Below are 24,758 nucleotides of genomic sequence, written 5' to 3'. Positions count from 1 at the left end.
GTAAAGGCAGTTACTTCCTTGGGTATGACTTTTCTAAATGGTTTCTGACAAGAAACATGTGTAAAGGATTTCTTCTTAACAGTAAGACACAATATCAGACAAACGTGTCAGTAATAAAGCGTAAGACTCAATGACGACGACAGATGGTACGACAAAAGTGACCAAAAAAACTCCATCGCCGTACAACTCTCACCCAGGTAGACGGCGATAAAACGGCAGGCTGTGCGAATTCTTCCTTTCTTTTCTCCCGCGTAGCTATAAAACATCGTCACACCTAAGATAAAGAGGGGGTCGGGTTTCCCGCGCGCAGCCGGGCCGTACGAGGGTCAGCGTTCGCCATTTGGGGCCAGATGGGGTTCGGCACGATGACTCCAAACGTAGGCGAACGTGTTCCAACTTCAGTTTTCTTCTTCCACAAAATTAAGTGTAAAAAATATATTTATAAAAAAGTAAACTATGCTTGTCTTGTGTTGGGGGGGGGGGGGCGGGGAGAATAAGAAAACAGACAGACATAATTTAACAGGACAAAAATGTGTTATGAATTACTTTTTTTTTGTTTTAATCCTGAAAAGTATGCGAGTGCTATTTGGGGGGCTGGAGGACTTTGGGGTGGGCAAGGGCAAGGACAGTCTGTGGTAGTTTCAGTGCCCATCCCTGCCCCCACCCTGCTCCCTCCTCCCTGTGTCTCCTACAGAGTCTATAAGAGCTGTTGTCTGGAACCACAAGGCGGTCGGTCGGTCTGCCTGGACGTGTCCGCCTGTTACTCAGCCCAGGTCTCCGATGTCATTGTCTACGGGCGGAGGGACGCTTGGCAGCACGGTGGAGGCCGTCCCGGCGGTCAGGTAGCCTGCTACTCCTGGACCTACGGGTGTCAAAACACGGACAAGCTGGCTCACGATGCACGGCTGGTCAAACGTCGGCTCACAAACACCAATTATTCACTCAGAGGCCAAAGGGAGCGCCGAGGGCAATGGATGTCGCTCTGCCAACGCTTCATTTCGCGGAAATCCACAAGTCCCGGTCACCTGTCACATTCCGTGATTGCTCAAGTATCGGTATCCTGTTCGGTTTATTTTTATCCGGCGCTGAACAAAGGCATAACGCAAATAAATAAGATAATTATAGAAATACTGTAGGAAAATAATTTTACCAATCGTTTCTATAACAGCTTTACCGGCAGCTGATCCCTTAAGAAACATCTCATTTCTTTACCTTTCATTCTATGGCCACGGATCATCGCTTTGATTCTCCCCCCCCGACCAACAGAAGGACCTTCCACATACAGGTTTATTGTTCCTAATATCAAGCAAATCAACTCAGTTGCACACAGGTGATCTTTGTTCAATTGAGTGACTTCTACAAACACGCAGTTGCACCGTAGCTAATTTACGTAGTCTGCATCTTTGTAAACTGGGGGGTTAACTTATACTTGTGCGCCGTTATTTTTTCCCCATTTGTCCAACCACGACAAGGGTTTGGTATCTTTTACAATTAATCAAATATTCAAATTACATTCAAACACGAGTATCTTCCGATCATTTATGTTATTAACAATCGCCTTCTAAATATTATTGTTCAAGTTGCATTTTTCCCGCCTTGCTGCCGTGTTGCGTTGCAGCAATGTGACGTTGACGTGGCGAGCGACTCGGCGCCGTACCCTGCCGACCCACAGCCTGAGCACAGCTATGGAAAAATGTTACCAGGAAAAATAGGTAAATATTTGCACACTGCACCCAAGTCCTTTGGTACTTTTCATTTTATCATGGATTTGTGTCTTTAGCCGGATCATTTAACGGCGTTCTATTCCATTTCAGCACCGCGGTGCTGACTTACCTAGGACGTAGCGACGCGATTCTGAGGGCCGACGAAAGCAAAAACGGCGCAAACGGCAGTGCGAGCGGAAACTAGGAATTGCTGTGGAACGACTCAAACGACGGGAAGGGACCGCAGGAACACGGCCATGTACCTGCGTCAGAGTTAGAGAGAAGAGGGCGCAAAAGCTGCCGCCTGGGAATCTAGAGCCCGCTCCGCAGGGGGCTGCTGGCGGCCAGTAGAGAGGGAGTGGACACACCTGAGAAGATGGGAAGCAGCAGAGGGAAGAGGAGGAAATGGATGCTGAGCGACAGGGAGGGAGGCGGACGAAAGCACCAGCATGCAAAACGCAGAGGTTTAGGGTTACGACCATGTACGAGCGATTAGAAAGTCCCAGAAAACACCCCTTTAAGCAACCTTGACTGACACACACACACAACTCAGTGGTTTATCCTCCTTAACCCTCTGAATGTTTGCAGTCATATACTCTAAATGCTTACATACACAATGTGTTCACCTCTCTATATAGAAGTATTTATAATGTAGGTTGCATAAGATAAAAGTCAAAAGCAGTCAAAAACTCAAGGCCCACATTCCTACAGCGGTTTGCTATGTGTCACATATATGCAGGTTAAACATTTTCCATATTCAAAAGAGCCAAGTTTAAATTATAAACACAGCTTAGACACTGCTAGTAAAATAGCACAGCAATAAATTAATATTTACATTAACCACTAATAAAAGTTTATCATCAAATAAAAGCATTACAGCATTCTAGAGTATTCTACATTCCATACCAACATTAATGGCACAGATGAGGCTAAATATCATTTTGGTGTGCTAAGACCAATGTTTGTGTGTTTCTTATTAATAACAAAGTAATGAGCTGGACATCAGAGTGTAAGTACACCAAGTACATTGAAAGCTGGACAGGCACAGACGGAGGAGGAGGAGGAGCGACAATGTCCGGCAAGATTCCGCTACTGCTTCGGTCGCGTGCCGACGTAGAAGACGGCGCGCAAACGCGACAGATCGAGCGGGAAAATCCCTCTCCCCGGAATCGTATCTCAAACGGATTCGACGAGCGGCTGGGTCCGGAAACGAACCGCGTTACGTTAAAGCAACGGAGCGCGCCCGTACCTGTCAGATACCCTGCGGTCTGTGAGTCGGAGATGAAGAGGTCATGTTTCTGGTCCTTGAAGGCACTCCACACTGTAGACCTAGAGAGGATTTCGCTCACCTGCAAGACACACACGTGCATCTAGTCGCAAATCGCTTTAGGGTCTAAACCTTTCTGCAGCAAAAAACACAACGTTGTACCTTTCGCAAGCAATGATTAAGTCTTGAGTATTATTTATTCACCCATTTAAATAAAGCTTAGCTTACCTACACGTACACCTTTTACTAAAACATTTAAGGATAAACCTTTTGCTCAACAGTGCAAATGTTCATTAATAACAAAACCATATGAATGAGAGCCATAACGTGTCTACCTGGTCACCATACTGCAGGCTACGTGTCATGGACTTCAGCGCCTTGACAATCTGGGCCTTGGTGGCTGACGGGTTGTCAAGTGTCTCGAGCCCCACCCCTTCTAGCAGCTTTAGGAGGTACGGCACCAGTTCCATCTTCAGGGCCTGTATTTACACACATCTGTTGTTATTTCGCACCGTTTGTTTGGACTCTCATTTAGTGCCAGCAGTGACTATTAACCGCTCCAGAACAAAATCTGAACATGCAGTAAAGGGAAACCGGTTCTCGCTGTTCTCATGGAGACATCTGCCAAATAAAATATCCCAGAGATGTACAGGGAAGAAAAAGACAAGGAACACATGCAGGACTATGTTAATTAACAGGTGGGTGGGACCGCCAGGTACCCATTTCTACATCTGTCTTTTCTGGACCTCAACCATTAGGGATAAAGCAAAGATGGAAACAAATAACAGGGTGATTAGACGGGTGGTACCTGGGCCACCAGGTCGGTCTGCTCCTTTTGGAACATGCGGTTGAGTGCCTCGCACGCCAGTCCGGCCATGTCGGCCCGCACTTTCATTCCATTCATCAAGGGTCCGATGGTGTCCAGCGACGCCATGGAGCGCACGCACAACTGAGGGCACGCAAAAGCTTAGGAAGGTCAATTCAACAATCACCACCAGCTCAATACTACTACTCCTAGGTAGCAGTAGTATGGAAATATGCGTGAGCGCCCCTCCCGTACCTCATTGTCAGACAGAACGTGGATGAGACGGATGGAGCTTTTGGGCACGGCATTGTTTTTGTGATTCATGGCAGCCAAAATGCGGGGCAAATGGCCTAGAGGTGGCACCTGGTCAGCCAGCTGAGTCTGATTGCTGAACAGACACACTGCTGCCGTTGTGACCGTTTCCAAGGCCTCACCCTAAGGGAGACATACAAGGAAATGAAATAAAAGGACAGGCACGGGGGGGAGGAGTCACAGGGACAAGCTTCACGGGACACCACTCACGTTGGGATTGTTCTTTTCCAGTAGCTCAGTGAGGGTCTCCAGCAAGGACACCAGGAACTCTCGGGGTTTGCGCAGCACCCACCCTGGCTGTGCGATGAAGATCCGCAGGAAGACTCCGCCCACCGCCAGCTCACCCTGCCCAGCCCCGTATGCCACCGCAAAGTCCTCCGGCAGCTGAAGGAACACGCGGCGCGACATTGAGCGTTACCTTAACCGCAAGTGTCTTCCGCTCAACGCTCAATCCCAAACTGTGTCCCAATATCCTACGTCACAAATACAACTCGATTTTAATACCATCCCGACGTATAAATATGTTTGGCTTTTCTGTCTGAAATAATTTAAGCAATTATCATGTTCATTTTAAAAGTTTATTTTTTTTTTTTATTCATTTCTCTACACAGTAAATAGAAGTAAAACGCGGCTTCCGCAGGCTCAGGTGTAACGCAAATTGCACTATTGCTGCACCACGCAGTAAACGCAGCTCACGCATAAAAATACAGGCGTGATAATACACGCTAAAAAGAACACCAGCCACTGATCTCCGAGGTGGCCGTTAACCAGCGTGTCCGAATCTTATAATAAAGACCTTGCTCTATGTAATATAAAATAATTTTTGCATTCGGTCAGTTAACAGACGTAGTATAAATAAGTGTCAATGTAATGTGATCTCAGCGTAAAGTGCCTAATTACCATGATTACCATTATAAATGACAACCAACAGAAAAGCTTTGAGTACTTCAAGTCCTCTAAAGCATTTCAAGTCCTTTGCTCCATCAGCAATAATAGGAAATAAATATATATACACAAATTCTTTTTTAACCATGTGCGCACTTACTTTCCAATTGACATCAGGATTATCCTTTTGCTGCTTAAAGTGCCTGAAATAGAAGAAATTTTACATCCTGATGGAGGGTTTCACTTCATGGACAATACCCAGTCATCCACATACACACGATGTTAAGATTAAAGTCACAATGGAAAGGCAGCGAGGCTCGTACTCCAGCATCATCTCGCGAACGGTCGTGGAGACAGTCTCCCGGGAGCTGTCGTTCCAGATGAGCTCGGGGTTCTCATGCGTGCCCTCGAAAATATGAACCGCCGCCTCCGGGTTGTCCCTCATGGCTTCCATGAACACGGCGGGCAGGAAGCGCATCAATGTTAAGCGCACCTGGGAGAGGACAAAAAAAGCAGGGCAGCGAGAGCTCTGCTGGCCATTTAATCAGCATCTACTGCAACAACAAAAAAAAAAAATTAAAATACGGTGATGTAGAAAGTAAGAATTATTGAAGAATGTACTATATGACGAGTATAATTATTTATAGGGATGTGTATGCGCATCTAGACGTTGTACAAAAACGCAAGCGGAAATAGCAGTGTGACCGAACACAAATGTGAGACACTTGCATAAATATTTCACTTCAGGATATATAATTTCCCTTGTGGGATGGATGGATGGATCGATCGATCTACCTACCTCTTCACTGTAATCAACAACAACAAAAGGCCCATTGACTGATATAGATTATGATGTTCACTTCAGAGGTTAAGGGACACTGTTGGGGGGGGGGGAAAGCTGTTTTGGACATTTTGCTATGTAAAAACATCATACTGTGAAGCTCTTAAGATTTAGAATTGCTTACAGTTGCCCTAAGAGCGCTCAAACAGTACCTTAATTTGGCTTTTCCACACTACAAGAGTTTTGCTTTTCCAGCGACCCAAGTTAAAAAAAAAAATTTCCTTGTTTAGAGTCGCAGTTCCACAAACGGAGATTTGTTTCACATCTAATATAACATTCTTAGTTTAATAGAATGTCACGAAACTTCATAAAAGCCCCTTTCTTTTACACCAACAGCGATGGATGTGGGTTTCATAAAAGCTCCTTTAACTAGTTATGCACCAGAACTCGTGCACACATTTAAGAGAGACGTACCTTGCAGCCACGAGTAAATGTCACTCAATATGACATGTTCTGAAAAGCAAAGCATGTTTCTGTGGTTTTTCCCTAATAAATTTTTTTAAAAATTAAAATTGTTTAGGGAATCACACGTGCGAGGCCTGTTCCGATAGCATGCGCGGTTGTAGCTGCAAACCCCGGACTATACGGGAGCTCACCCTGTGCCAGCTTTTTCTCCCTATCACGAGAGCCTGGAGTACCCACACTGTGGGCAAATCACTTTCTACCACGTCCACAAATGTTTCCTTTGTTGATACATTTACATTTGGAATAGAGGTAAGAGCAATTCATTTTTTTTTTAAATTATTTTATCAGCTACTGTAAAGTATAAATGCAGAAGTTAAGGATTTGTTTAAAATGTGTTTTTTTTCCTGTTTACTGGGTATAGGCAAGTTTCTGAAGGGTCTATTGTGGTATCTATGTACACCTTGATTACAAAATTATGTAATAAAATGCACTGCATCTAGGCTAATATACAAAGAGGTGGTAGCTGATGTTTCCACGAACCTTAGGTCCCACCAGCTTGTCGGAAGTCATCTTGGCAAAGAGCTCAGCAGTTTGGGAGCGCACTTGGGGATGAGTTGAGTTACAGAAGAGATCTAGCAGGTAGATCAGCGCACCTGAAGAAAAATACAGCAAAAAAGGCAAAATGTCACTCCCACTATGGGTATCTGACTGAACTGAAGAAAAAAAAAAAAAATGCAAGGACTAGGAGGCAATAACCAAAGCTGGAGAAACACAAAAAACTCAGACAGGTAAATACCCACCTCTAGCCATGGCCTCTTTAATGATCTTAGTGTTGGATGTTAAAGCATAGAGGGTTTCTAGCACCAGTTGCCTGCCTAGAAGAGGTGAATAGAAAGACGTGACAGAATAAGCTTTGAACAACGAGTCATTTGCGGCTACTTGGCTTCATTCTCTTTTAAAGATGGAATGACTGAGGAAAACAAGGTCTTACTAGAGGGAAGAGAGTGAAGCAGCACCAGGAGGTTGGACAGTACAAGGGACTCCGCAATGTTGGCCACACAGTCCTGGTTTTTGGTAACTGTGTTCACAACCTAAGGCCAGACAACAAGGACAATGCCGACAGCGGAACCGACAAACAGAACATTCATTATAGTTTCGGTTCACCTTGGGTTACACATAGACCGACCCATAGGACTTGGGTAACTTGCCACGTTACTGTAATCATCACAACGTCATTCAGCTAAGGTAGCTTAAAGAAAGTACCTCCAGAGCCAGCTGCTGGACCTTGCCTGCCCCGTGGACCCGCAGCAATGAGAAGAGGAGTTTGAAGTGTCCAATGCATTCGGACTCTGACCCTATTGAACACAGATCTACGAGTCATCCGACAAACAGTGCTTGCTTGTTGAATAAAAAGAAAAATTGTCTTTTTCTCCATTCATTACCACATAACAAACTAAGCTAGAGCTGACATTAAGCCTGCATTCTCCCCCATTTCCCTACACAGTAACATTGTTCCAAACCCCAAAAGGAGAAATCATACCTGGGTTGTTTTTGATGACATTGCGAAGAGCTTCCAGGGCCATCTCAGCCCACTTCAACCTCTGGGCATGCTGCTGCGACTCCACCTTGCTGGCTTGGGTCATCGCCAACAGCGTGCACAGATACTGGGCCTGGGAGCCCACGTAGTCCAGCAAGCTAGCTGCAAACGCCTTTGGAAACTATGGAGGAAGAGGGGTTTGCGGCTGATTTTAACATCTGGGATGAACTCTAGGTGAATAATGTACAATGGAAGACGTCCAAGCGGTCAGTAAGAAGACCCACCTCCAGGGGATAGGCAGGCTGTTCATTGTAGACCCTCACAAAGATCTCACCCACGATTAACTCCTTCCCGTGGTCGGTAAACACAAACTCTGAGCCGAAACTCTTGTCACACTCACCCTGGGGGAGGAGACCCTTACAGTCATAAATATTATTATTCCTTCAACTCACACTTTTTCAATGTCACTTTCATCGCTAAGCTACTTAGTGATTTACCCGTTTACACCAGAGGGTAATTGCCCCCGAAGCAATCTAACCCTAACCTTGTTTAAACATATCTTTCGAGTGGAAGGTGGACAGTCTAACCATTTCCTGCTGTCCATAATTAAAGTATTTTAAACTTTTTAGCAAGTCAATGACCGCTGAAACAGCAAAATAAGAGACAATGCATTTAGAGATTTAGTATATAAAGAAATGTTAGGAAATAACTGAGCAATCAGACAAATATGTTGCCAACTTGGTTGCTCCTTTCTGTTTTGAAAAGCTAAAACGAAAACAACGGGACACACTTACGATGACAGACAAATCGGTGCACTTCACAGTATTGTTTGCCAGTAGCTGTGCTACTCAACTAACCCTCTTGATGATGCTCTCCTGCTGACCTTCCAGGAACTCAAGCAGCTCAGCTCTTGTGCCGTTATTCCAGATCAGGTATGGGTTTTCAGAGTTGCTGTTCAGCAGCTTCAGAACCTAGGGTGCAGCCACATACAGAACTCAGGGTGAAACTGAATATGGATCACCACCCAACACTTACAATTCTATTCGACGTTAAAGCTGCTGTTATATATGCAAAAACTTTGGGACTGGTGTTTTCAGGCAACTGTCAAACACGTAACATGCTGCGCTCTCCTATTTTCAACTTTCCACTTACGCATTGTTGAAAAACATTTCTCATTTTATTTTCTTTACTTATCTATGTTCCAAAAGTTGTTTTGCCCCTGTTATTAAGCTTTTCACGATTGCGGTAACGGTGAATTTGGATTTATGAACAAATAGAGTTCCGCACTTCCGGTCCCAATAGTTCGTAGTGTGAGGATCTAACGTACTCCTCTGTTCCTGTAGGTACCTCAGCGGGTGAGCTGGAGGCCAGCTTCCGGGAGATGTAGGGGGTGAGCATGGCAGCCAGGCTCTTCCTGATGGTGGGGTTCTCCGGGGGTATCCCGTTTGTGCTGCTGCTCCCCTCATCCTCGGGGCCTGCGCTGTATCCCCCAAGTCGGCTAAGAGCCACCAAGCTGACCCTGGCCAGGCCGTTAGCCACCTCCTGCTGATTGGTCTCCTGGCTCTTCTGGATGCCACTCTCCTCCAACGTGTAGTCGTAGTTGAAGAGGGGGACCAGCAGGTGCCAGAGCACGCCAGCGTGATACAGGTGTGTCTGCAGGAAGATGTCCACGGCGAAGGAGCTCACGCACTGCACAGCCAGAGTGGCCATGCGAGGTATGCCCTGCAGGGTGAAAGTGTGAAGAAACACCTTCAATCTCTGACACAATTCAGATCACGAGCAGGACTGCCGAATGTTCAAAGGTGGAAACGAGAAATTTGTGCTGGTTGCGTTACTACGGTCAACGTGGGTAGGACGCATCATCGGAATTTAAAATTTCTGCTGCCCACTCATACTAGTGCACCATAACAGCCGCAGTGATTCGAACTCAGAACAACAAGCTAACCGGCACCTTTCCGTAGTAGAGCAGATGGCACAAGTCCCGAATGATGTTGGGCAGCTCGACTATCTTCTCCCGGCACTCCTCAAACTGCGCCGCCACGCTGAAGCACCTGCAGATGTGCCCACACACCTGGACACACATGGTGAGTTGGGAAGGGTGGGCAGTCATAACTACAGGGATGCGCAGCGTTGCGGCTTCAAGCACCATTTCGCTCATTTTCATACTGTGTTCACACTATTGGAGCTGAAACTCGGTGCAGTAGTGTTCAATCATTTCCCTTGAAGACTCGAGATGTGCAGACAACTGTAATGTTAGTCATCTTAAACAAATTTGTTGGGGCACCTGGCAGCGTAGTGGTTGCAGCTGCTGCCTTTGGACCTGAAGATCGGTGATTCGATTCCCACCTAATGTTGTTGCATCCTTGAGCAAGGTACTTACCCTAAATTCCTCCAGTGAAATTACCCAGTTGTATAAATAGGTAAAAAATTAAGTTACTTTGTCCCCTGCCTCTGTACTGATTTACTGTCTGCATTACTACTTTGCCTTTGTTACACAAAATACAGATACCTATTACGTGTATCCAAAGAGACCAAGTGCCAGGTTTGTCCTACCTGCACAGCCATGTCATCCGACTTGCTGGAGGCGGTCAGTACAGCGACACATCTGGAAAGGGCCTCCAACAACACCTGAACATCAGAGCGGAAACAGAGGCCGGACTGTTAGGCATTTCATTTCGGTAAAGCCCGAGTACAGTGACTAAAAACTGAACAGCGGAACATTTCTTATTTGCTAAATCACTCAATATAAATAAGGTGTGTCAAATTCCATCTTGCATTACAGTATTCCACTATGTGTGCGCGATACACCGGTTCCTTATGTTACACACATTAAAGTTACAGATTTTGTGATCACTTTGTGAATTTCATTAATTTTAGCTTTTTAAACTTTTCCCGCTGAAATCATATTTAATGTGAAAGCTGTTATTACGCACAAGAAAAACTTTGTATTTTTTCCACCTTCTTATGTAGCAATGTTAAAATTAACTCTACATTTGCATGTTACATGTAAATGTAAGCCTACTTTAAAATTACAATAAATAAAATAATCCTACAGCTTCCTGTTCATTGCTGACTGAATGATCTTGTGTGTGCAGTCTGTAAAGATTACAGAAGCTAGTTTAATTAATGCGGTCCAACAGTTCTGCTGTGTTTTGCTGCCAACATATGACCGTTTGCAGAAATTTAGGTTGCTTTCCCTACATAACGTACATTGGAAATTAGAGTACAATAAAAGAACTATGCAGACTGGCATCCTGGCCTAGATGGGGTTAGGAAACAGCGACCCTGCATAGGACAAGCTGTTGAAAGTTAAGTCAATTACAGTGATTTCATTTTTTTCAACCATTATAGCTTTATCTGAGGCATCTACAAAACCTAACTTTTTACTATACTTTTATTGGATTGTGACTGTGGAGTGGTTGGATTTTCTGACAAACCGAGTTAGGAACAAATGTCCGGGTCCAACTGTGTTCATAAGATGAGCAGCCAATGCATTTTGGCGTGCTTTGTTTTTATAAGTCTCTAACTGAGGCATTCTACCTCCGTGGCATAATATGTGTTACTTGCCTTTCTCTGGAACAATAATATACCTCAACAGCAGCACATCAGAATATAAAAATTATGGCCTCTACCACCGTTACCCACTCTGTCAGTATTTCCCACGTCTCCATGTCATTCAGTGCAAGCCTACACCATTTTACACCGTGTACTATACCTCTATGCCGTTCTCTCGCCTAAGCTCTTCCGCATTGAGAGCAGAGCAGTTAACTGTATGGAAGGCCAGTTCCGTGGCTGCGGGCAGCAGGGGTGAGGTCTTGGAGAAGAGCTGATTGTCGTCCGTTTCCATGGTGATGGTCTTGATCAACATTGGATAGCCAGCGTACTTGTAGGGCTCCAGCTCTGAGAAAGACACACTGAGTCAGGTATCAAAGTAAAAACTCCTTTCTCTTCCCTAAAAGCTTTACCTTTTGGTTACAAAATTCTAAATGTAATAGATGACCACAGAATATAGTGGAAACAGGATTGAATGGAAATGGACCAACAGCACTTAGGTGAGAAAAAGACAGCAGCAAACTTTTATAAGTCTTGGGGAATGAGATCAATAGCGCACATATTACAACTTTCTGGGGATTCGCTATAAACCGTATGAAAATACTAGCGGGAAGGTTCCCTTTCGCCCCGTTATAAGGTATGTTTATGAAAACACAGAGCAGTGAGACTAAAACAAACCCTGGCGGTGTCTGTTGAACAGGATGCTTTGGGCCTTGAGGATGAGGATGATGTTCTCCGGGTCAGGTCCGTCTGTGATCCGTGCGGACTTTGTGCACAGGAACTCGTAGGCTTTGTTCACCTTCTCAAATGTGTCCTGAATTGACAGAAACCAGCAGCCTTCGGGTAATACTGTACACATGTACATGTGCAGATAAACTAGTGTTTTGCAGATTTTCACATTCTTTTCTTTAACCATTTTTTGCTTACTTTTTGTAACCGGATTTAAAAAAAAAAAAAAAAAGAAAAAAGAATTATCTGTGTGTGACTGGATAGCGGAAAGATCGGATAATCCAATTCACCCCAATATTTCTTAAATATATTTTCTAGAATGTCAAAAATAATTACTTCAGTATCTGTGCTGTCTTCCTTGCATAAAACTTTCAGCAATACAACACATAAAAAAACTATATAATTATGCAGTTAATGTTATTTAATATACTACTATAATTATAAAAAACATTTTCTGTGTATTTAAGCGTCGCTTACACTGTGCCATCTTCAAACATGGCATCATGACCGTAATTTTCCTTTGAGTGACTAGTTAACCTGGGAAAGGAAACCCAAAGAGAAAGACTGGAATGATCAGTTGTGACCAGACCTCCCTTTTATCCCCATTAGCCTGATCATGTGCAGATGCACTCACACCGGAATGGAAACAGGCTGCAAATATGTACTTTTGAAATAATGTGGACAAATAAATCTAAAATAGTGCTGCTTGAAAGTATGTCAAGCTCCTGTGTTACCATGAAGTTTTACCATGAAACTTATTTCAGGACAATCAGCATTTCTCATGTGACATAATGTGTGTAATGAGCAATTCCATACTTTACTTTAGACAAAATGATGTGTGTAGTAGAAACACACAAGTAGTGTAGGTGTAAAAAATAAGTGAAGCCCAAGTTGCACTGGTTAAACCGAGTAGGTAAGTAAGATCAGGAGTATCAATCATAGTCATTTATTTATTTTAAGGTTTAACACTTAAATTTCATAAAGGTGTATTTTAATATTTTATTCAAGAATAATGACCATCCTTAAGGGGTTCACACACTTTCAAGCAGGACTGTAAACGTGTGGAGGAAGACAACCTGCAGAACAACATACCCTGCCTTCCGGGTTCTTGTCCGGGTGGTATTTCTGTGCCAGTCGGAAGTACGCTTTCCTGATTTTACTCTCCTCGTGCCTGCAGAGAAGCACCGACACAAATTAAACAGTCGCCATAAATTTCCACAATACCACAGCTTATGGAAAATTGTGTATATTTAATACACAATGTTCACAAAACACGTTCGTAAGAATCAGGTGAAAGAGACTCAAAGAGAAACGCTGATGGAAATGCCGTAAAGAAGAGGACGGACTTACTGCCCTTGTCCAGTTGGGAGGTTCAGGACCTGGTATGCATCATCCACTGACATGGAGGGCGGTTTCTTCTCTACCTCCCTCTTCCAGGCCTCTAGCGTGTCCTTCAGCAACTTTACCTGCAGGGGTTGGCATCACAAAGTCGGCACACTAAAAAATACAACGCATTCAAAGAGACGGAGCAGCGAATGGTCACAACTGGGGACTTACGGGCTCTCGTATTGGCCAGTTCGGAAAGCGGTTGGTGTCACACAGGTGTCTGAGGTAGTAGATATTGCAGAAGAGCTCGTTGTCGAGCTGAGGGAAGTTCACCACGGGGATGGGGCAGTACTGGTACAAGGCCCGAGTGTTGCTCTGTAGCCTTGGGGTGAAGTCCGCCAGATGAGCGGCAATTTTCTCTATCATCAGCCGCCTAATGAGAAGAAAAGATTTTTTTCCCCCTGACATTAGCCAGTTTTCTCAAAAATATTGCTGTCTCACTGCAGATGGCCAGCGATGCAGCTGTGATTCCTACCTGACATCTCATCTCATACAAATGTATTAAAAGTTATAAACCTCTTGAATGGAAACCCAAGCCTCGTAGTTGAACAATGCCACACTATGATTTTCATTTTCCAGCTCCTTGCAAGGTACCCTACTCACCGGGCCATGTGTGGAAGTTCATGTTGTTTTTAATATGACAGACTATTACTGGGGTTACATTACACAGCACAACACAATTTTTCAAAGTTCTTAGTTATATCGATTTTTGCGTTGATCATGATTAGCTAAAGTTTACCGATGACAAAAATACCACTAGTTCTTCTGGGGTGTCAGCTTTTTAATTTGGTACTTTATGGCCACTGGAAGATTCTAGAAGGCACCAGAACATCCTAGAAAGTACCAAAACATTCCAGAAAGCATCAGATCCTAAAAGGTACCGGAATATTCAGTGCTTAGAACATGGTGAGCCCAGCATCAGAAAGGGAACTAAAACTGGACCTCATCTCACTGCTCCAGATGGCCTCCGGAGTGTCGAACTCGCCCAGGAAGATCTCGGAGAAGCGCTCTGCCTCGTAGTTCTCCAGGTAGCACACCATAGCTTCTGGCAGCACTGGGCCCAGCACACTGCGCTGGACCACATCTTGACCTTTGGCCTGACCGGAAGGTGAGTGCAGAAAAAGGCTCAGATCAAACAACTCCATTTTGCTGACTCGGGTAAGATAGGTAAACGTACCTCTTCGGATTTAAAGGCTTGTTTCAGGTGTGTGTACTTCAGAAACCTGAAGAAAACAAACAAAATCAGCCCATGAGCACAATGAGTTAACACAGTTAACCAAAACAAAGATGCACAACAAAGACCAAAAGCATTTGCCACCATGTGTTTCATACGGCAACATTTAGGACGAGTAATATACTAGTATTTCCATGCCTCTATTACAATTAGACAAATATTTAAAATAGGAAAAAACCCATATGTAGTGTACAAGTCTTTATGTGGCATATACTGATGTTTCAGTTTCTGTGTCTATAACTTTGTATGGTATGAGGAAGACTAGAAACAGGGTGAAATAGTTGGTACATTGGTTCCCTGTGTTACAAAGCTTTCGGTTATGAGTTTTCAAGGATGCAAACATTTTTTCCCCAAATTATTTTTGATTGCATTGTCTTGTACCAGTTTTGTAAAATTTCTAGTCTCGCGGAGCAACTTCCACCTCTGGCCAATAGTTGGCAAACGCACTCAGTATAATTGTTACAGTGTACTTTTTACATAGCATTCAACGAGGATCCAAAAATGCATCCCTTTCAGACCAACTTCTCTCCTACCTGCTCCGTAAACTTGCACCCAATCAACTGTCTTATCACCGCTGCGTTTCTTTTTTTTTTTTAAATTATATTCTTCAGCTACTCATGCCAGCAAATACAGTGGTACTGGACAAGCTGACTGTGCTTTGTGTCTTTGTCTAAACCTCTTCACCTAAATACACTGTAGTCTGTGTTGCACGTTGCCTTGAAGAAAAGCATCTGCTAAATTGATAGACGTATGTAAATGTAATTACTGCAGCTACTTGAGTCTTTTACAGGGGGGAAAAAAAAAAACCTTTACATGAACTGAGGAATGCTATTAATTGATTTTGAAAAAGGAATTTAGGACTTAGAAACAAATTAAGTTACAATGCACTTGTTACCCAATAGCCCTGAGGGATCAACAGCGTAGCATTTTGGATTCTTTGAACAAAGGTGCAATTCACAGGGCAAAGGCTTTCACCATGCTGCCGATTGTTATTGCGTGCAATAACAAATTTGCTCTCGTTTCCACAAACCGAGTTATTCTGAGCAGAGTGGTCAACTGGAGCTGTTATATGTATAATGCAATTAGAGACCCTGCATGGGTTGTGTGTTGACGCCCATGCTTGGCTATCGGCCCGTCTTCCCCTCGCTCTTACCGCGCAACAGGCAGCACGTTGGAGCCAGTGTACATCATGACGAAGAAGAAGATTCCAGTGAGGTAGAGGCGCTGCAGGTTGGGGTTGTCCTGCATCACCAGGTACAGAAGGTTGGCCACCTTCTCCACCAGGATGGGGTCAAAGGTCAGCAGCAACTGCAGATAAATGTTTTTTATAAAAAAAAAATTTCAATTAAAAAACAAATGAGCATAATAATTAAACAATACAGTCATACCCTGAGATGCACACATCCCAGCTATGCAGCACCCTTTCTTCAGCTTGTGAGGCATTTATGAGGAGCAGTGTTACTGTATGGTAGTCTTAGTTATAGTTTGGTTGATGCTGAATTCACTTCGAAAACTCCATTACCCTTGTTTGCTAGTTTCACGTGTTATAACCTCTAATCAAATTGTTTTAACTGATGTGTTTTTGGTCTTCAACTTTTTTTTTTTTGCATTTAAGCATGAATTACTACATAAACATGGATTATGATACTTATGTTTTGCTTGTGAGTGTTTCTAACAACTACATAACAGCTACGAAACAGATGAGCCAGCACAGGTAGACAGGCATACAGTATTACAGAGTAATTAATGAAAGAAAAGTGCATTATCCTCTTGTGTTACCATAAATAAAGGTAACTATTAACATAGTCGTGTCCGCATTAGAGGGATCTGTTGATATTTTAGCATAAATGGCAGTCACTTTTGGGGGCTCTGGAATGCATTAAAATATTTTCCATTGAAACTAATGGTAATTACAACTCTGGTTTATGATTAACCACTCGTGGAATTAACAACACATTTAAAAACGATACCTGGACAATGTGGGGCAGACAGCTGTTATCACTAATTAGTCTCTTAACACGGGGAAGAGGCCTGATAATGGCATTGTCCTGGTCCCTAGAAGAAAGGGGAAGAGAGACCAACAATAAATTGTCAAATACTATCAATTCTAACAAAATATGTTCTCTAAAACACTCCTATACAGAAAATATTATGATCTTAAAACACAAAAACTCAAAACAAGTCTATTCATTTTTTGCCCTTGCATTTTACAGAGTGACATTTCGCAGACGTGTGTTACCGGCTGGGGAAGTAGGAGCACATGGTGATGAGCATGTTGAGGATGAGAGTGGCCAGGTCCGTCTCGTTCATCACTGCCTGCCCACTGGCTAACAGACACCACTTGAGCTGGGGAATGGCCTGCAGGGGGCGCCAGCCATCCATGCCCTGTGCCCAGCATCTCGTCTTTGCCGTTAGTGCCCCTGAGCTCCAGAACTCCTGCATCTGTACGATGTAAATATGTTCTTAGTAGCAGACACAAAAAAGTACCCACAGCACCACCATCCCATCCAAGCCTTGAGCAAGTTATTTAAATTAGCAACACATACAACAGGGTCGTGCTCAAGGAAAAACCACTTCCAGCTGATGACAATATCTGTCCTTTTTCATAACATGCTTCAATCTACAGTATTAACCTCCACATCATCCTGGAAACAATGAGCAATGAACTTTGGCTTTTTAGACCCCAATCTGGACGCGAAGATCTATCTGAGCTATTTTGTTCCTTTCCACAACATGCCTGTCATTCGCAACTTCCTGTCTGTTTCGGCAGAACAGCAACGCACCTCTTCGAAGCTGAAAGGGCCCCGTCTCTCCTTGTCCGCGTTGCCGAAGTACCACTCTTTCTCGCTGTCCCTCTTCATGTCTGGTGCTGCTTCCAACACATTGCTCTGCGGAATCACACACAGAGGTGTGATGCTGTGCGCAATCTAACATCTCCTGTGTTGAAATCGGGTACAGGGGAAGATGGAAAGGAAAGCACACGGGCAGGCAGCTGAGCGCACACGTACCTGCAGGGGCACCGTGGCCCGGCTCGTGTGAAGATGCGCCAGAGTCAGCAGGTCCACCAGGATGCGAACACCATTGGAGTCCATCACCTCCTTCACATTTTTCTGTTGGCAAGTCAAGAGGTGTTCGGGTCAAAGGGCCGTGCCACGAGCGTGCTGCGATTCACAGCGGGGCCACTATGGCGCAAGAAATGGCCCTTATATTCACCACCGGGGCTCAGCTGTGAGCCCCGGTTAGGAGCGCCCATTTTACAACATTGAATTAGTTTGGCACATTTGAATTAAATAAAATTTTAAATTTTTAAATTTTTTTTTTTTTTTTTTAAACACTGGATTCGATGGTAGGTGATACACGCGTCCTTACCTTGTTGAGAATGAGTTTGTTCAGAAACAGGATGAGTCTGTCCCTCTCCAGCCTGTCTGTGCACTGTGGACGGAGCGGCCATTCAGAGAGCTGTCACTAAACACACATCTCTCGCTATGAAGACACGATTTTCAAAGTGAAAGTCAACTTCATTATCATTCCATCTATAAGTGAGTTACACATGCAGGGAATGAAATTCCGTTTCTTTTGGACCTCCGTGCCACATAGGACATATAGTACAGGGAAGTGCTAAAAACAGGCCAGAGACTGGTGGCAATATACACAGCAAATATAAATATTAAAAGATGATTCACATATTATATACAACACAAAGAAAACTATACAGGACATATAATTTACACTGTAGTACCAGAGATGGTAAAACACTAGAAACAGTATCAGGGAGAGTGGCGTGAGCTGTAGGAGCATAACAAATAAAGAGATAGGGGACAGCGTGTGCTAAGAATTTAGCAGTTCAAGTAGATTTTCACGAGGATGAATGAAGGACTGCAGTTGTACAGAAAAATCACAGAAAGCATGACTCGACAAAGCCACTCGCCGTATGAACACTGTCGAGGCTACGTGACACTGAAGACATGATCACAACAACAAAGTAACGGTGACGAAGAACGGGAGTGAACAGGAGGTGGCGCTCTACACACCCGATCCAGCATGCCCACGATATACTTGGTGTCGGTGAAGGGGCCGATCTCCTCGAAACACTTCCCGTAGACGATAGTGAGCGCTTGCAGACACAGACACTTCATGTTGACCTTGGGTGTGAGCAGGAAGCGGTGGTACAACTCGTTAAAGAATTCATACCTGTGCGAAAGGAGAGGATGAGAGAGACCGGTGGGGCTCGTGTCCATCGTTACTTCGTTCGTGAACAGAGAAACTCAGAACGCCGTTGAGCTACGATCAAAGTCAAAGTTTATGAAGAGGCCAAGTGAAACCGTAGGGCGTTTAAAGCTGTACGTAAATAAAAGTGTCTTACGATCTTTTGATGGCTCCCGATTCTTCATTCTCATCCTCTTCGAGCAGCAAACGCAGGTAATAATCCCCAATTTTTATCTCATCCGAAAGACAATCGTACTTGACCTGTGAAGACAAATACACAAGCAATGAGAGGCCCGAGATGCGACGTGACAGATTGCGCAGAACGTCGCCAGCAGACACTTATGCGGTCCACCACATGCCCTGCCCACAACTGCTTTCCTGACACTTGGGTACCTCAAACTCCTGGTGATTCCAGGAGATGACGCTGGCGCTGCCCAGCTCCCGGTCCACGTTGAAAGCACGCATCTCTCCCTCCAGGGCATCCCGCAGTTCCTCCCGGGTCTTCAGGTTCCAGATCAGGTTAGACCGGGCATGGTCCAACTGGAACCTGTAGGAACCAAGAGCAAATGGTTCTCACACAAACACACACTTTTATCCCTGTACCTCAGTTCATCCTTACATGACCAGACTGTTAGCGAGATCTGGTGATGTGGCTAACTGCTGATTTTTAAATGTGGTTTATAACCAAGAGTGGTACCATGCAAAGTGGCTTATGCGGCGTATACAAGGGTTGTTTATATTTAGTAAAATATCGTGCTGTAAATTTTGAGTCGCATGCTTGCAAGACACTTGAAATATTGAAAAAAAAGTTATGTTTATGTTTTAACAATTTGTGTTTTCATTTCACAGTATTTCAGCACTTGAAAAATTGAGAGGGAGGAGACTGGTGTAAAAAATGATGATTCCTTCCAATTCTGCGTTTTCAAAAGGGATTTTTATCTTATCTATTGAGAATTTCATGCTTGAAAAACCCTTTAAATATTGAAAGTGATTTTAACGATTTGGTTTTCACTGCCCCCATTACCCAGCCATTCAAGAGAAAAATAATCATCATCATGATGCAACATTGGAAGATGATGCAGCATTTTTGCAGCTTGTGAACCAAACCTACATTCACAATAAAATATTAAATATTTTTAAGCAAATGAAACACTTCAAATATTGAAATAAAGTGATTTTTGTAACAACTTCTGTTTCACTAGCAAATTTTTTTTTTTTTTCTTAATTCTGAAAAATATATGGAAAAAGTACAATTTTGGTGCACTGGACTTTTCAGTTACTCCAGCAGGTTCAACCATGCGCAGATGAACAGTAATTCATAATCAATGGGCAATAAAAATGTCATAACCACTGTGCTGCAACTGAACTGTAAGTATCATAAAGCAAAAAAAAAAAAACCAACATTACTTGTAATGGAAAAGTTCCCAATTAGCCTCGATCTTGATCCGCTGTCTCCTCTTCCGCAGAACCACAGGCTTTTGGTTTGGATTCTGCAGTAAGTCAAGCATTACAAGCATTAATCACAGATATGCATTTCACTTCTGGGTAACTCATTGCTTTTGAATTCAGAATGATCAGTGACTGGCAGGGACTGAGAGCACCACATGGGTGACAGAGACAAAGAAAAGTGATAACAGCAACTCAACAAGCATGACTTATAAAAACAAACTGAGGGAAAAATAAACCACAGCCTATATATTATATAAATAAAAAAAACATCTGAAAAAAATGTCACATATAATGAAGTGCTTTTACATTAAAAGTTTTCTGTGTCGGTGCTAAAGCCAATAAATCCAGTTAGTTTACTCTATTTACTAACTATCTGAGAAGATATCCAGATAATAAAAACTAAAATAATAACTTAGATATTCCTAAAACCAAGATGAGAAAGCAAAAGCTGATGCCTATATAAGCAAAAAAGTTCTTACTGTAGAGTACGTGGGAGGAATGGAAGCATACATCAGTGTCACATGTACATCAGTGTCACATGGCTGGCTGAACCTGAGCGGTACTCACCAGGTTATTTCTGTCCTGCTGCAGTGATTGACAGCAGAAAGGCAGAGGACAGGAAGAGAAAGAGGAAAAAAAACATAAGCACGTTTTCTTTTTTTTAACACCTTTGCTACCGTAAAACTATGTGTGTTAACAACATTCCTTTGATAACATGAATTGCTCGTGCTTGGTTCGCAGACAGCATGGAATAGTAGTTAAAGCTCCCTTTTGCACTTTAAGGACTAAAACTGGAATCCCACCTCCTGCTGTAGTACCCTTCAGCAAGGTACTAATCCTAAATTGTGCCAGTAAAAATGACCAAGCTGTATAAATGGGTAAACAATGGTAAGTAGCCTAAAAATGCCAGTCACCTTGGAGAAGTGTCAAATGAATAAATGTAAACATATAAAATGGGTAAATCAATATAAGTAACAGACAATTGGTTTAGAGGGAACTATAATGAAGCTCTCCAGGATACAAAGCAGCACCGAGCAGGAGCTGCTGTGAAGGTAATTTTTCACACCAATATTAGCTCTGTGTGCCCAGACCAAATTAATCACATGCCTTTTTTTTTTTTTTTTTGTTCTCCACCCTTCTGGTTCAAATGTGTTCAGAAGAATATACGTCTCTCTCGATTATTGGGGGAAATACTTATGTAAGTGTTAATGGAGAGCACACCTGTTGTTACCATTAAAACTAATCGTAATTACATCTTCCAGTTATGAGAGTCCACCAGGAATGCACCACCTCCATCATTCATGGAAAGAACTCATAATGCCATTTGTTCTTGTCACACTGACAATTTCAACTAATGTCACACGTCAAGTACTGTAAAAATATTCAAAGTGAAACAGATTCAGTATTATTAGCTACTTAGTCTACCAACGATGTATACCTGTTTATGCAGCTGGATATTTGAGACTGTCCAGTTTTAACATTATCGTTCAGTCAGTTCCAAACGACAGCAGAGAGAGGAGATCTGCGAGATGCCTCACCTCCTTTTGTGCTATGCCCATCTTATCCCGCCAGTGCATCAACACCAGGTCGGCCTTCTCTTTGGCAAATTTTTCCACTTCCTTGGCTGCCTTGCCTGCTAGTCGCTGCCACTCTGGCACCTTGTTCCGTCCAAACTGGTCCTGCCAGAAGATGCAGTGGGGGAGACAAATGCAAGGTGAAGGATACTCACGAGTCTCAACAGCTCTTGCTAACTTGTCACAGTGAACGTCGTCCAACGGTGGTCAAGTAAACTGCTAGCCCGAGTTACCGTGGCGATCTTGACGTTGTCTCGGATGTGCATCCTGTCGATGTCCTTCTCGGGCACCGGTTCAGCGCTGTCCAGATATGCCAGCAGACCCATCGGCTAAAAGACATTTTTTCATTAAAACCCAAAGCTGTTCATGGAAAAGAGGAACTTCAAGTCACAAGCAGAAGATATCTAGATGCCTTCTGATCAAAAGAAACATTAATAGACATATAAAGAACTAATTCATCCACTGAACTATAATTACTAAAATAGACAATACTGATAAAATTCCAATACTGGACAAGTATGGTTGTCCAAAATGCAATTACTACACGTAAAGACTCATACATAGCTATTGAACTTGTGTAACGGATTTGTTACCGTTTAGTGGGATGTGTCAGTCCAGCTGTGTGTCTACAGCATGAGCAAGATACTATGTCCAGAGGTCTGGAGGAAATGCAATACTTGGACAAACTCCACTTCATAAAACACATGCTGTAAATGTGATTCCACAGCTGCACAGTAAGTGCCGTACTACATTTCCTTTCCTTTCACGGTCTTCTCTGGCTTTTGAGGTCATGCGCGTCTTCCAGCCCACCACAACCCTCACCAGTATCCTCTTGAGGAGGTTCATCGCTGTGGGGTTTTCGGCCGTCCACAGTCCCACTAGGTGACGACTCAGCTGCCTGTGCCAAATGTAAAAGCCAGCACGTTATCCAAGTCTTTATTTCTCCTAATTCTAACCTCAAATAAAAAAATTAAAAAAAAAACCTCTGTGGACAACTGTGAACAAACCCTCCTGATCAATTCCACTTTTTTCCCAAAACACCTCCTAGCACCTGACATTGATTTATATAGCAGCAGTAATAATTAAAATGATAACATTTTCTTTTATCATGATGAAAATATGATTTTCTACACAGTCCTTTGCTTTGAACCAGGGAAAATGATAATTTTTCAGTAATATAAAAATCTGAATGTTGAGTACAGCCTTGCTGGTTAGCTGCATACAGCTTGGGAACCAGAAACCTGCAGTTTCATGACTACCACCAAACTTCAACTGATCTCAACTGCACCTTTAGTTTATTCCTGTTGAAACATTGATAAGGGGGAAGACAGCTTGGCTGTGTTATCTAACCTGTTGGTTAGCATCCTCTGATCGGAGCTGATCGTGAACATGGAGGTGTGGAGGTGTCTGGGCAGGGCCCCCTCGCTCAGGGCCAGGTCCTGCATTTTAGTGGCAATCTCTTTGTCCCCTTCCTGGAAGAACCCAACACATTAGTCTCATTAGAAGGTCTCAAGGACACACTAGTGGCTGGAGAGAGCTCATCTTATGAAACGGGATCCAGGACAGGACGTTTTTATGGTTTTGTTAAAGAAGTTTTAAGACACTTTATAAAATATTGCCAGCTAAGACACAAGAATGTCCAGCATATTCACCTCAATGATTGCTTTCATGACCAAGCCTGCTCCTTTCACAATGGCCATGGAGGGATGCTGTGGACAAATACACATTGAAAAACATCTCTCCTCTGAGCCATCTGACAGAAATTCACTTTCCATTTAATGCACATCAACTGGACCCTTGGTAACATCCTTCAAATATGTGGTTTCTAAGTGAGACTTTCAAGGCTACCCTGAGGGCATTCATTTCCCTGTTCGCCTTGTCCAATTTAGTCCCGAAAGAAAAGAACCCTTCAAGGAGAAGCTGCAACGATAAATCAGCTTCTATGCAATGGAAAAAGTAACATTAGTGTAACAAGAGACTGGGCTATTTTCTATAACCATTCCCTAGTCTGAGTGTTTGTACTCCTGCTGATTCATGTCAACTCTACCACCATCTCTAACCCATTGCCCCACCCATCCCAGAGTCACTGCTCTTGCTCGCACCTGGAACAGTTTGAAAAGGGTTCGTCCATTGGAAGCCACCATCTCCAGCAACATGTCAAACTGCTGGCCCTCGGTGGTTTCGCTGTAAGGGGCGCAAAGTGCAAAGGTCAGGAAGTCCAGCAGCGAGCTGATGACCAGGGCGCCAGTGCCATGTTCCTGTCAGGGAGAAGGAGGAAGAGAACGTAAAACTGAGGGGACGGGCGGATGGACTGATGACTACACTCACGTCCTGATATTCAGTCTCTCGACATCTGATTTTGCACGTATCCGGTTGGCTATTAACACCACTTATAAGTAATCGGTCCAGAGTTTCTTTCATCCTGTCTATGACATCCGGCCTCACACAGTTCATTAAGTTGGGGAAGAGAGCTGTGTGAGACATACAGACACAGTGCATTGTGGGAACCTGTACCTACACCCTCAGTTGCAGTCTGCCACTCTATGGTCTGGCTTACAGATCCACCTAATCTCATTTGCATCCTTTTTCTCATGATTGTAGTTTGTCCACTTACTCAGTTATTATACTGCTATATGTCTGGAAAATACCACAAAAGGAAAAAAAAATTAAGAAAATTTTAGATAAGGTGGAGAAGAAGACAAAGCATCTGCAAGTGGCCCATGGTTTGAAAAAAAGGTATAAGTGTTAATAGAGTGGTAATGGACAAAGATATTTTTCTGGATCAAGGTTTGTCTAAAACCCATAGTATAATCTATTTTATGAGATCAAATAAAAGCAAAAGCTGAAAATGTTGCCTTCTCCATCAGTCTCCT

General features: G+C 43.4%; 1 protein-coding gene across 2 annotated transcripts in view; it reads right to left on the bottom strand.

Moving 5' to 3' along the window:
* Positions 1-478: 478 nt before the first annotated feature.
* The window catches only part of LOC108942363 (dnaJ homolog subfamily C member 13), a 44,445-nt gene continuing 20,165 nt past the window's right edge, over positions 479-24,758 (bottom strand). For both annotated transcript variants that reach the window (XM_029252096.1, XM_029252097.1), the window contains 42 exons: positions 23,988-24,143; positions 23,538-23,594; positions 23,236-23,357; positions 22,708-22,783; positions 22,119-22,214; positions 21,850-21,990; positions 20,879-20,896; positions 20,270-20,352; positions 19,256-19,409; positions 19,020-19,123; positions 18,688-18,847; positions 18,026-18,088; positions 17,665-17,766; positions 17,440-17,544; positions 16,896-17,098; positions 16,627-16,711; positions 15,810-15,964; positions 14,600-14,645; positions 14,365-14,519; positions 13,594-13,795; positions 13,387-13,502; positions 13,129-13,207; positions 11,986-12,121; positions 11,471-11,655; positions 10,309-10,383; positions 9,707-9,826; positions 9,103-9,477; positions 8,613-8,726; positions 8,040-8,156; positions 7,759-7,936; positions 7,482-7,573; positions 7,210-7,309; positions 7,019-7,093; positions 6,759-6,871; positions 5,296-5,465; positions 5,133-5,175; positions 4,298-4,471; positions 4,031-4,210; positions 3,779-3,919; positions 3,306-3,449; positions 2,953-3,052; positions 479-862 (listed from right to left, as the gene is read on the bottom strand). In XM_029252096.1, coding sequence (XP_029107929.1) covers positions 765-862; positions 2,953-3,052; positions 3,306-3,449; positions 3,779-3,919; positions 4,031-4,210; positions 4,298-4,471; positions 5,133-5,175; positions 5,296-5,465; positions 6,759-6,871; positions 7,019-7,093; positions 7,210-7,309; positions 7,482-7,573; positions 7,759-7,936; positions 8,040-8,156; positions 8,613-8,726; positions 9,103-9,477; positions 9,707-9,826; positions 10,309-10,383; positions 11,471-11,655; positions 11,986-12,121; positions 13,129-13,207; positions 13,387-13,502; positions 13,594-13,795; positions 14,365-14,519; positions 14,600-14,645; positions 15,810-15,964; positions 16,627-16,711; positions 16,896-17,098; positions 17,440-17,544; positions 17,665-17,766; positions 18,026-18,088; positions 18,688-18,847; positions 19,020-19,123; positions 19,256-19,409; positions 20,270-20,352; positions 20,879-20,896; positions 21,850-21,990; positions 22,119-22,214; positions 22,708-22,783; positions 23,236-23,357; positions 23,538-23,594; positions 23,988-24,143 — 5,208 coding nt within the window. In that variant the 3' untranslated portion in view covers positions 479-764. The remainder of the gene's footprint in view (positions 863-2,952; positions 3,053-3,305; positions 3,450-3,778; positions 3,920-4,030; positions 4,211-4,297; positions 4,472-5,132; positions 5,176-5,295; positions 5,466-6,758; positions 6,872-7,018; positions 7,094-7,209; positions 7,310-7,481; positions 7,574-7,758; positions 7,937-8,039; positions 8,157-8,612; positions 8,727-9,102; positions 9,478-9,706; positions 9,827-10,308; positions 10,384-11,470; positions 11,656-11,985; positions 12,122-13,128; positions 13,208-13,386; positions 13,503-13,593; positions 13,796-14,364; positions 14,520-14,599; positions 14,646-15,809; positions 15,965-16,626; positions 16,712-16,895; positions 17,099-17,439; positions 17,545-17,664; positions 17,767-18,025; positions 18,089-18,687; positions 18,848-19,019; positions 19,124-19,255; positions 19,410-20,269; positions 20,353-20,878; positions 20,897-21,849; positions 21,991-22,118; positions 22,215-22,707; positions 22,784-23,235; positions 23,358-23,537; positions 23,595-23,987; positions 24,144-24,758) is intronic.

This window comes from Scleropages formosus, chromosome 5 (assembly GCF_900964775.1).
Source record: "Scleropages formosus chromosome 5, fSclFor1.1, whole genome shotgun sequence".
Taxonomy (NCBI): domain Eukaryota; kingdom Metazoa; phylum Chordata; class Actinopteri; order Osteoglossiformes; family Osteoglossidae; genus Scleropages; species Scleropages formosus.
This window is presented reverse-complemented; position numbering and strand designations above follow the sequence as displayed.